Source organism: Thamnophis elegans, chromosome 5 (assembly GCF_009769535.1).
Source record: "Thamnophis elegans isolate rThaEle1 chromosome 5, rThaEle1.pri, whole genome shotgun sequence".
In the NCBI taxonomy this organism is placed as follows: Eukaryota; Metazoa; Chordata; class Lepidosauria; order Squamata; family Colubridae; genus Thamnophis; species Thamnophis elegans.
The window spans coordinates 54,887,697-54,900,425 of NC_045545.1; the positions used below are offsets into that span (position 1 = coordinate 54,887,697).

Here is a 12,729-nt window from a genome sequence, read left to right on the forward strand (position 1 = left end):
GTAAGGGTATGGCTAGCTGATGAGAGCTAAATAGCTTGAAATAGATCTATACTAGTCTCCCTTTATTTATATATATATAAATTAGTTATATATATAACTAACTCCCTTTAGTTATATATATATAACACAAATATAACAAAGGCAACAGTAAAAATATTGGGTTTCTGTCGTGATGGACTCTTGTGACGAGCCGATTGACAGATGATGGAAGCAGTTAGCTTCCTCCCATAATTGGGGCTTACCAGGGGTTAGGGTTAGACTCTAAATTATATTATATTATATATAATATATTATATATATTATAATATATATATATATATATATATATATATATATATATATATATATATATATATATATATATATTATTATATATATATATTATAATATATATAATATATAATATAATATAATTTAAGTAGCTTGAGCCTGAACTATGTAGATCAGCTTTCCCCAACTCACTCTAGCACCTTCAGCGCATCTGGGAATTAAGCTGTATCTAGAAAACATCAAACTGGACCAGATATTATCTACTATGGTTTTACCAAAAGAACATGACAAAATCTAGAAGTCAATTTCAATATGAGATCAGGTCATTCCATGGAGTGTACTGGAACATAAATCTGAACTTCAAAGTGGCATCTGAGAAAGGTCTGACTGATACAGTATGGTCGTAAATCTTTCAGCTTGGTAACTATTTTCTCAATGCTTGATGCTGATTCCTAAATGTCTCTGTGTTAAGCAGTCTGTTTCATCTTTGCTGGGATGCCAGAGGGCAATATTGTTATATCAGTTCATCTTTTACCCTGATGGGCAGCATTCCCCAGGAGCAGCAGCTGTTCCATGTGCCAACTTTCAGACTGTATCCAAATGTCAATCATTCCAAATGGGATGTCAGCAACATTTGGTTGTGGGCTGATCTTCCGGACTGAGCTTTATAGATTCGGTTAGGTAGTTTTCAATCACCCCTTGATACTAAGAGAAAAATATAAATACATAAAAACATAACATCTAAAATTTAAATCTAAAAAACTACTTTGCAAGATAAGACCATTATATTCACCTGGCCAATCATTTGAAAACTGTATAGACAGAGAACTCCCTTAAGAAATAGATATATGAGGAATGACAGATGAGGATTTTATTGTGCAACTGCTTGGTACATTCATGGAATTTATAAAATGTTAATTTTTTAAAAAATGTACGGCTTCCATTTTGATTCCATTGCTGCTTTATTTTCTTTTTCTTATTACAATGAGTGAGGTTATTTTAAGGGAAAGCTGGCTGTCCAACGTGTTTTAATTGATGTTGTTAAGAGCCTTCCAATTGAAAAAAAGCTTTATCCCCTGTTCATTATGTCACTTGGATTTTCAATATATTTTTCTGAAATACAGAACACAAATGCAGATTTCTTTCTCAGTTCAAAGCTCTTCCTTAAACTTCTTAAGCAAGATTGAAAGCCAGGGACTTTATATTGCTTAGAGAAAAAAAAACCACTCGATTTTTTCACTAAAAAATTACATGTGTAAAAATGGATAAACTTTTCAGTGCCATTTCCTGAATTTTAGAAGTGTCCTAGAACATTCCTGCTCAATGTAAGCATAAGGCAGAAAGGCGTGTATTGTTTAACAATACAAAATCATTTAGTTGCAGGAAAATCAAAGATATCACGTTTTTTGGAAATGGTTCAAAGAGCATCAAAGCCTTCTTACCCACTGCAACTTTTGGTCATAGATTTCTGCTTTTATAAAATCACCTAATCATGTGATTTGTCAAAGAAAAAAGCCAGACTGTGGAAGGAAAAGCTTTCCATTTCTGCATATAGCAATGTGAGCAAACAGCAACCCCTTGTGGTCAAACAGAGTTTCTTCATCCATCATGTTTCATGAAGCAAAACAGATGGCTTTTACTTGGTCAGGAGGAGAAAAAAAGGAAGTAAAATCCACAACCAGACAACATCTTCATTAAAATGCTATAAAGTTTGATGCTGGATAGAACTTTTGATAGGGCCAGCTGGCATAAAATGTATGAGATAAGGAAGGTGTCCTCAATCCCTGGTCCACGGCCTGGTGCCAGGTCTCGGGGTGTTAGTAACTGGGCTGCCCAAGTGGTAGGCAAGCATGGAATTACAGAGGTTTAATATAATCTTTGAAATAATCTTGTTCTCTCTCCAGAACTGCCATATTTTTGGGAGTATAAGACACACCAAAGTATAAAGCGCACCAAGATTTTGAAGAGGCAAATTTTAAAAAAAAAGGGGGGGTTTGCACTCTGCAGACCTCCCAAAAATGCCCCATTTTTTGTCAAAAAAAAAAAAAAAGGGCATGCATACCCTTTAGGGGGCTTATAGAGTGCTCCTGGAGGCAGGGGGGGGAATGAGCAAGAAACGGCCCATTTTTCATGAAAACAGGCCCATTTTTTCTCAAAAAAAAAAAGGGCACGCATAGCCTTTAGAAGGCTTATACAGTGGTCCTGAGAGCTGGTGGGCAAAAAGCGACCTGTTTTTGTATTCATTTTTGCCTTCCCCAGCCCCCAGGAGCACTCTGGAAGCCTTCTAAAGGCTATGCACGGCCATTTTTGCAAAGGGGGCGGGGTTTCAGGAGGCCAAAAATGCTGTATTCAGTATATAAGATGCACCCAGATTTTCAGCCTCTTTTTTGAGTGAAAAAGGTGCATCTTATACGCCAAAAATACGTAAGTAAATATCAACTGCATCAGCACCAGTCCAGACTTTGAACTTCCCCATCTATCTGTTTATTTTTTCTTTCTCAGCCTGATCCTTTCCAGATAGCTCAGTCTTTATAGCTGGGAATTCTGGGAATGAAAGTCCCCATTTTAAAGGATCGAGGTAGGAACGACGCGAGAGCCAGGACTTCAATCAAGAACAGATTTATTGAAGAAGCAGGAGCTGACAGCAATTCAAAAGTAACAATTCCGCACCAAGGTATTTATACTAGCTTCGTTTAACAGGGGGAACCAATGGGAGGCCGGGTAGCATCTAGCAACTGCTGACGCAGTAGCCTGGCCAATCAGGTTGGCTCGGCTGGCTAGCAACAGGCTATGCTGCGCCTCAGCCAATCAGGGCGCAGCCTAGACTCTTGCTGGCCTCCCGGTCGTAAGTGGAGGATTTTATGAATCCTCAACATCCCTTCCCCCCGGCTTAGAGCGCATGCCCCTGATTGGAACATGTGTAGTCATCTAGGTAGGCGGGGCGGTGCCGGACCCGCCCTGATCTTCGCAGTTCGCCTGCAGTTATCGGAGGGGTAGGACCTTGGGAGAGAGGATGGTGGGGGGGTCGGCTTGTCGCCAGCCAAAAGCCCAAGGAGCGGCTTATGGTCAGTGACAAGAGTAAAGTGCCGACCATACAAATAGTCGTGAAACTTTTTAACCCCAGACACTGCAGCCAGAGCCTCCTTGTCTATCTGGCTGTAGTTGCGCTCCGCTGAGGAGAGTGTCCGGGAGTAAAAAGCCACAGGGGCCTCTGAGCCATTTGGGAGGACATGGCTCAGGACCGCCCCCAGACCATAGGGGGGAGGCGTCACAGGCTAACGTCAGCGGCAGCTTGTCACTATACTGTACTAAGACAGCCGCTGATGTAAGCGTGTCTTCGACAGCCACAAACGCATGCGCTTCGTGGCTGCCCCAGTGCCAGGTCGCGGATCGGTCAAGCAACCGATGCAGCGGCTCGACTAGTGATGCCTTATGCGGCACGAATGGCGCGTAAAATTCAAAAGCCCCAGGAATGCCTGCAGCTCCGCCTTGGAGGAGGGAGTGGGGGCATTCCTGATGGCTGATACCTTAGCAGGTGTGGGGTGGATTGACAGGGGCCACAATTGGGGTCTCCCATCGCGAGTGGTCAACGGGTTCGAATATACCCTGCGCCAGAAGTTTGTCAAGCTCAGCATCAACCTTAGCCCTCAAGGCAAAAGGCACCCTGCGAGCCTTAAGCCGAATTGGAACAACCTGGGGGTCGAGGTTGAGGGAGATAGGGGTGCCCTTGTAAGAACCCAGCTGGCCGTCAAAGACGTCAGAGAACTCTGAGAGGACATCCTCCAAAGAGGAGGGAACCACCCTATGCATCCCCCTGATAGACAGCCCCAAGGTAGGAAACCAATCAAGCCCCAGTAAAGCAGGCAGGGAGTTCTTTACAATAAGAATAGGCAAACGGCCGTGAAAATCCCCATAGTTAACCCGAATAGGGAAAGAACCCAGCGTGGGAATGAGAGTCCCCTGGTAGTCCCTAAGGGAGGTGTCCACAGGTTGCAGCTGGGCACAGGAGATGTGGGGACACAGGCGGGATATCAGGGAGCCAGAGTCCACCTCCATTCGGCAAAGCTGACCTTCCAGCTGGAGTGAGGCAGAAACCTTCCGGGCTCCGGTGGACGCTTGGTTGACCGTTTCACCAACGATCTCTGGCTGGTAGACGGTGTGACAATCTTCAGCCCACCTAGCAGGCCGCGGTGGTTGGCGGCGCGGCTGCGGTTGGGAAGCGGCAGGCTGTTGCAAGAAGGATGGTGAGGGCAGAGAGGCACGGCAAAGACCTGGGCAATGTGGCCCTTCTTATTGCAACGGCGACAGACTGTGCCCTTGAAGGGGCAAGCCGTGCAGGCATGGCGACCACCGCAACCCACACACCCGGTCGTGGCAGGGCCAGCTGGAGAAGGCGGTGGAGGGCGCCAAGGCTGCGCCCGGAGCTGGCCAACCACTTCAGAGCAGGGGTCTTCAGGTGGCACCAGTTCATCCACAAGGCAGGCTTGCGCGGAAGGCGGAGGGCACCCAGGCAGCGTAGGAGGTGGTGGCATGGAGAGCTGCAGGCGTTGCATATCGGCCGTGGACTGCTCAGAGAGCTCGGCTGCTCTGGCAGATTCCACAGCCTGCTGCATCGTGATGTCAGGGTGTCGCAGGAGGCAGCTCCGCAAGTTAATGTCCTTCAGCCCGCACACAAATTGCTCGACCAAATTTTCATCCAAATTCTGGAAGTCACACTGGGCCGCCGTTACGCGGAGCAACTCCAGAAATTGGCTGATGCTTTCTGCCGGCTTCTGAACGCACCGGCGGAACGCGAAGCGGCGAGCGATGCGGGAGGGCACTGGGGCGTAGTGGTTCTTCAGCCGGGACATTAGCGTGTCCCAGCTGAGCTGGTATACAGGCCGCGGGGCGGCTAAAGCCCCGGTGGATGCGAACATTGCGGCCCCGCAGCAACTCAAAAAGAAGCTGCATTTTTCCTCTTCCGGTTGGTTGTGGTTCTTAGATGCTATTAAATAGCATTTGAATCACTCCATGAAACCTTCCCAGGTTTCACCAGCGGATCCGAAGGGTGCGAAGGGCGGCAAGGCGGATGCCATGTTCAGTTCAGTTCAGTTCAGATCGGTAGACTCGAGAGAGTGTAGTCGGGGAGCGTTGAGAAGAAAAAAATTCAGAGGTTCGTCGCACCGACGGTCTGACGCGGCTTGAGCGGCTATGGCTGAATCTCTTCTTGCTCCGTCCTAGGCTCTGCTTCAGGAATCGCTGAATCCCATCCTCGTCGCCAGTTTAAAGGATCGAGGCAGGAACGACGCGAGAGCCAGGACTTCAACCAAGAACAGATTTATTGAAGAAGCAGGAGCTGACAGCGATTCAAAAGTAACAATTCCGCGCCAAGGTATTTATACTAGCTTCGTTTAACAGGGGGAACCAATGGGAGGCCGGGTAGCGTCTAGCAACTGCTGACGCAGTACCCTGGCCAATCAGATTGGCTCGGCTGGCTAGCAACAGCTATGCTGTGCCTCAGCCAATCAGGGCGCAGCCTAGACTGTTGCTGGCCTCCCGGTCGTAAGTGGAGGATTTTATGAATCCTCAACACCCATCTATCTGGAAGACATCAAATAAAGGAAGACAATGCAGAAATGCTGTTCATTTTCCAGGGAAAGTAGGTGTTGTACGGCTAGATTTGTGGATTTGTGTGTGTGTGCGTGCAAAACCATCCCCTCTGCTGCTGTTCTGCAGAGCCAGAAAGATTGGGGACTGCTGAGATAAGAAAATCAATGTACAACCTTTAGGCCATCTTAAAATTCATTTTAGTTATTACATCTCCCTTTAGATAATGATTTAAAAATGACAGTCTCACTAATCTTGGTTAGCATTTGCAAAGACATGAGGGTTTACACAGTTGTATCAGTCTTCCCTTTCTCAACCTTTTCCTTTTGTGATCTTCAGAGGTTTGTTGGAAGAAAGCAAATTAGATCATTCCATATTTATACAGCATATACTTATTTGAAGATTACAGTCTGCAATGGATGAACTGTTTTTCTGAATTGCAGGCATTTCTTTGTTGTTCAAAAGAGAACAGATTTTCTATTTCTTATAAGCAATTTGCTACTTACTCTTGATAGTGCTTGCCTTGTCAGGGTCTCAAAAGCTTGCACCACATTAATATCATTTTTAGCACTAACTTCAAAATATGCTATATCCTTCTCCTTGCACCAGGACAAAGCCACCTCTTTGGACACCTAAAAAAAATGAGATTAGATGTTCTAAATATAATATTACATGGAAATTTGTTTCTTTCAAGAATGAATGAAATGAATGCAATGAAAATGTTATTTATATTTGTCATCCCCAAATAATGGAATATTAATAATAAATAACATTAAATATATAACGTAACATCATGAATCCTGAACTGCACTTAGAAAATATGTACACTGACAAAATTTCCATCTGTCAATTGTAAAAGGCCACACTGCTTGGCTATGCACAGTTAGTCCTCGATTTACAACCTTGCATTTAGTGACTGAGGTTACAATGGCACTGAAAAAAGTGACATGTCTTTTTTTCACACTTAGGACCATTGCAGCATCCACATTATCACATGATCAAAATTCGGACACTTGTCAACCGGCTTGTATTTATGATGGTTGCAGTGTATTGGGACCACATGATCACCTTTAGCAATCTTCTGACAAGCAACATCAATGGAGAAGCCAGATTTACTTAACAGCTGGATTACTAACTTAACAAATGCAATGATTCACTTAACAACTGTGGCAAGAAAGTCTGTAAATTGGGGCAAAATTCACTTAACTGTCTTGTTTAGCAACAGAAATTTTGGGCTCAATTGTGATCATAAGTTGAGGACTACCTGCATTATGCCAATACATTACAATATACTAGGTTCTTTGAACTCGATGCTTATGAAGGCCAATACCAGCTAAACCAATGATCCCCAACCCCCAGTCCATGGACTGGCACTGGGCTGTATCATGCCAACAACCAGGCCACGTAAACAAGCAAAACCCCATCCACAGAATGGGGAATTCACGGAAAACCTCTCTCCACAGAACTAATCCCTGATGCCCAAATGGCTGGGGGCCTCTGAGCTAAAGCAATAGTAAATGGCAAAAAAATGATATATTGTGGTACGCAATAAATTATAATATAATACATAAACAATAATAAAGTTATTTTGAGCTGCACTAGTTTTATATAATGGTTAAACAAATATATTCTTGAAGCCTCAGAGATCCTTGATTTGCTTGGAGAAGACAAGCCCATGGACAAAGACTACATGGTACACAAATCTGTTTTAATGCAGATCTCAATCTAGTAGAAAGGCATTTTTCATTTAAACATAAGGAACAATTATACTTTAGTAAGCTCAGACTTATTCAGAAGACATTCTGCAAGATTTCTTGCATTATTCAGAGACCAGACTCAGACTCAACAAGATCCTATCCCTTTTGAGTAGATATCTAACAAAAAGGACGTTGGTCTTACCTGAATGTCTCTTTTCGGAGGGGAGGAGGGAGTGGTCACGTGTGGGTTTTATCTTAGCCTGATTGGTCCAAGACTGAGAGCAAAGTTATAAATACTGGTGCCTGTCCACTCCTGGCCCAGATTCTCGAAGATGAACGGTACAACTGAAACAACAAAAACAACAACACAACAAACCCCGGGAACGCCCGGGCCCTCCCCTTGGCCCCAAACAACAGAACTCAGGGCGGGTAGTGACCACTCCCTCCTCCCCTCCGAAGAGACGTTCAGGTAAGACCAACGTCCTTTTTCCAGAGTGGGAGGAGGGAGTGGTCACGTGTGGGACATACCCAGGGAGGGAGAGTAAGAACCACTAGGGCCGAAGGGGAGCCTCAGCCGCCACCCCCTGCAAAACTCTCCGACCGAAGGACACGTCCGCAGACGCGAAAGCATCCAGACGATAATGCAGGATGAAAGATGTCGGGGAAGCCCAAGTGGCCGCACGACAGATGTCCTCAAATGGGGCCCTCGTGGCCCACGCCGCCGTGGTCGCGGCACTCCTGGTAGAATGAGCCATGATCCCCGACGTGGCCATACGACCCGAGGCCGTGTAAGCCTCCACGATGGCCTGACGCAGCCAACGGCCAATGGTGGCCGAAGACACCCTCGACCCCAGTGACCCTGGCTGGAAGGAGATAAACAGGGCCTCCGACCTACGGACCTCACTGGTCCGCCGGAGGTAGATCCGCAGAGTGCGGCGGACATCTAGTCGATGCCAGAGACGCTCCCTGTCATTGGAAGGGCCCGAGCAAAAGTCGGGCAGGACGATCTCCTGGGCCCTGTGAAAAGGAGTATTTACCTTCGGGACGAAGGCCGGGTCAAGGCGAAGGACCACCCTATCCTGATGAAAGTGACAGAGGTCATCCCTGGAGGACAGGGCGCTTAGCTCAGAAATACGTCGGGCGGATGTAATCACCACCAGGAATGCCACTTTCAGCGACAAGAAGCCTAAGTGAACTGAGCGAAGGGGCTCAAACGGGGCTCCTGTCAATGCCCTGAGGGGAAGATCCCACGTGGGGAACCTGTGAACGGGGGGAGGCCTGAGATTGGCCGCCCCTTTCAGGAAAAGCTTGATCAGAGGTAACTGGGAAAGGGAAGAAGACCCCCCCACCAGGACCGAAGACAGCGCCGCCACCTGGCGACGCAAGGTGTTCTGCGAAAGCCCGTCCTCAAGACCTTTCTGAAGGAAATCCAAGACGTTGGGAATGGTGGCCCTATCGGGAGAAATGCCCCTAGGAGAGCACCATCGGACGAACGCCGCCCAGGTGGAGTTATAAATGCGGGTCGTCGACAGACGCCGAGCCGCCTCGATGGTGTGAATGACCCCGGAGGACAGATGAGACTCCCTCAGAAGCCGCCGTTCAAGAGCCACGCAGTCAGCTGGAGCCACTGAGGCTCCGGGTGAACCAGAGCAATAGCAATAGCAAGTTAGACTTATATACCGCTTCATAGGGCTTTCAGCCCTCTCTAAGCGGTTTACAGAGTCAGCATATTGCCCCCAACAACAATCCGGGTCCTCATTTTACCTACCTCGGAAGGATGGAAGGCTGAGTCAACCTTGAGCCTGGTGGGATTTGAACAGCCGAACTGCTGAACTGCAGTCAGCTGAAGTAGCCTGCAGTGCTGCATTTAACCACTGCGCCACCTTAGCTCCTTAGCACCAGAGCCCCCTGCAGCAAGACCACCTCCCCCTGCGGAATCCTCCACGGGGGAGCCACCGACAGCTGTACCAAGTCTGCGAACCAGGGCCTCCTGGGCCAAAATGGGGCCACCAGAATGACCAAGGGCCCTTCCGCCACCCCCTTCCTGATGGTTCCCGGGATGAGGGGAATGGGAGGGAAGGCATAGAGAAGGCCTGGGGGCCACCGGCTCCTGAGGGCGTCCGTGCCCTCCGCCGACCTGGACTGGAAATGGGTGAAGAACCATGGAAGCTGGGAGTTCTCGGGAGACGCAAACAGGTCCACCAGAGGAGACCCGAACCTTTGGCAATCTTCCGCAACAGCGACGGGTGGAGTTGCCACTCGCCGTTGTCCAGAGTCACACGACTGAGCCAATCCACTTGGATGTTAGAGAGTCCCGAGATGTGCTCCGACACCAGGGACTGCAGGTGTCTTTCCGCCCAGGACCCCAGCCGCAGAGCTTCCAGCCAGAGTGCCCGCGAGTGGGTCCCACCTTGACGATTGATGTGTGCCTTGGTGGCAACATTGTCCGTCAGGAGGAGCACATGATGCCCCTCCACCGAGGACCTGAAGTGACGCAGAGCCAGTCGCGCAGCCTTCAGCTCCAGCCAATTTATGTTGTGGCGGAGGTCCGAGGCCGTCCACGTGCCCTGCACCATCCGGGGGCCCACCAGGGCCCCCCACCCAAACAGACTTGCATCGTGGCGACGGTCACCCTGTCCGGCTCCCAGAAGCAACGGCCCTGCTGAATGGCCGGGGAGAGCCACCACGCCAGAGAGGCGCAGACCCCCGCCGGGAGTCTGAAGAGAATTGCTCAGGCGTCACCTCTGAAAGGGGATGAGTTCCCACTGAAGGGGCAGGAGATGAAGCCTGGCCCACGGAACAATCCCGATGCAAGAGACCATCTTGCCCAGTAACTGTGACAGAGAGAGGCTGGAAGTGGACCGCCTTGCGTGAACGCTCTCTGCCAGACGACAGAGGCTGACCTGCCGTTCCTGAGACAGACGCACCACCCCCAACCTGGAATCTATGACTGTCCCCAGATGCAGAATGCGGGTGGAGGGAGAAATATGACTCTTGGCGAAGTTCACCAAAAACCCCAGGCCTTGAAGGCTCCGGATAGTGAGCCGAAGATCCGAGACGGCCTGATGAAGGGACCCCGCCTGAACCAAGACGTCGTCTAGATAGCATTGGATACGAACCGGCACAGACCGCAGATGAGCCGCCAGAGCAGCCAGAACCTTTGTGAAGGTCCGCGGGGCCAAGGCCAGGCCGAAGGGAAGAGCCCTGTACTGGAAGTGGCGGGACCCATGAGAGAACCTCAAGAACCGGCGATGAGCGGGCAGGATGGGAATGTGAAGATAGGCCTCCATGAGGTCCACGGAGGCCAGAAAGTCCCCTTTTTCTGATTGCCCTGAAGGATAGACTTGAGGGATGACATTTTGAAGCGCCTGTACACCAGGAACTTGTTCAGGCGCTTGAGGTCTAGAATTGCCCTCCAGCCCCCCATGCTCTTCGGAACCACGAAGAGATTGGAGTAGTGGCCCAGGCCTCGTTCCCCTAAGGGAACCGCCTCCACCGCCCAAATTTTGAGGAGGTGGGCGATCGCCTGAACCATCAGGTGGCGGCGCTCCCGACTCCAAGACAGAGGGAACGACTGGAAGAGGTTTGGAGGAGTGGAGAGAAATTCTAACCTGAGCCCGTGACGAACCGTGGCTCGGACCCAGGCGTCCGACGTGATCTCGTCCCACCGATCCGCATAGAGGGAGAGGTGGCCGCCGATGGGATGACTCGGGTTCGAGTCACTTCCCTCTGCGGTAGGGTCGGCCGCCTCCTCCACGAAAGGGCTGCCGAGCCTGGCCCTGGAAGCGATTCCTGTCCTGAAAGGACTGTCCGGAGAATTGTCTATCAGCAGGGAAGGAAGAAAAGCGTTGGTTATAGCCATAATCAGAAGCCCTATACCGTTGCCTACGGAAAGGACGTGACTTAGCCTCGGCCTTCTTAGCCGTGGAAGGAAGGACCTTCTTTTTGTCCTTATCCTCTACCAGAATGGGGGTAAGGGCCTCCCCAAAAAGATTGGGCCCTTTAAAGGGGGCGGCCGCCAAATCCCATTTCACCTTGTTGTCCATCTGCCAGTGGCACAACCAAAGAAGCCTACGGGAAGTGACAGAGGTGGCTAAGGCACTGGAGGCAAACTTGACCGTATCCAGGGTCGCATCAGCCGAGAACTGGCAGGCCGCCATGATCTTAAACAGATCCAGGTGGATCCGGTCGTCCTGGATAGGGATGCGCTCCTGAAGCTTCTTAAGCCACATGACAGTGGCACGGTTAAAGTAGGAAGGTGAGGCCGCAGACTTAAGAGCCCACGCCGTGGCGTTAAAATTCTTACGCAAGGTAAGCTCTGCACGCTTATCTTCCGGCTTCATCTTATCTGCCGCGTCGCCCGACACCACCGGGGAGGAGGAGACTAGGGTGGCCACCGGGGTGTCAATGGCAGGCAGCTGAATGGCCTGAGCAAAGGTCTGTTCTACATTATAGTGCCGGCGGTCATTACTGCCAGGAGCTGAGAAGTTGGAGGGGCGAGCCCACTGGTCAGTCAAAACCTCCAAAAACAGGGGAGGAGCAGGGATCTCCTCCTTGTTGGTGGCCATGGCAGAAAACATGGCCATGTCAGGATTCCTAGGGGGGGGCACTGAAGGGTCCCCGGTCCCAACCTTAGTGGTCTGCCGTGCCTTGTCCAAGAGAATTTTAAACATGGCTGGCACAAAGAGGCCCTTGGAAGAAGGCTCATCAGAAAGGGCTGTATTCTCATCATCCGAGAAGCCCATCTCTTGGGGAATCTCCCCCCCCCAAGAACAAAGCCTCACTGACCATGGAAGGAGAGGAAGCTCGATACTGAACCCTGCCTAGCCCCCCATGCTTAGAAGAGAGGGAGCCCTTGTCTCGCTGGGCAATGCCCCGTGTAATGGCTGCAGAAATAAGTCTTTTAATTCCTTCAGGAAGATTATCCAGATCCTCCACATCCCCATAAACAGAACCAGGCCCCTGGGGAGCCAACCTTTGGGAGGAACAGGGGCCCCTGGACGTACCCTCCAGGGGATCACCTACAGGGGATGGAGAACGCCTCCTCCTGGAGTAGGCCCGAGACCTGCCAGGGGAACTTGAGGAAGAAGCCGGGCTAAACCCCCTAGGGGAAGATCTGCTGGATACAGGCCCAAGGGGAGACCTAGACCTGGATCTGTCCCGGGAAGAAGGCCTT

At 49.7% G+C, this 12,729-nt stretch overlaps 1 protein-coding gene across 1 annotated transcript in view; it reads right to left on the bottom strand.

Moving 5' to 3' along the window:
• Positions 1 to 763: 763 nt before the first annotated feature.
• RAB7B (RAB7B, member RAS oncogene family) overlaps positions 764 to 12,729 on the bottom strand; it is a 29,602-nt gene continuing 17,636 nt past the window's right edge. Inside the window, exons 5-6 of the mRNA XM_032219044.1 lie at positions 6,363 to 6,488; positions 764 to 975 (exon numbers count right to left, since the gene is read on the bottom strand). Of these exons, the coding sequence (XP_032074935.1) occupies positions 895 to 975; positions 6,363 to 6,488 (207 nt within the window). The 3' untranslated portion in view covers positions 764 to 894. The remainder of the gene's footprint in view (positions 976 to 6,362; positions 6,489 to 12,729) is intronic.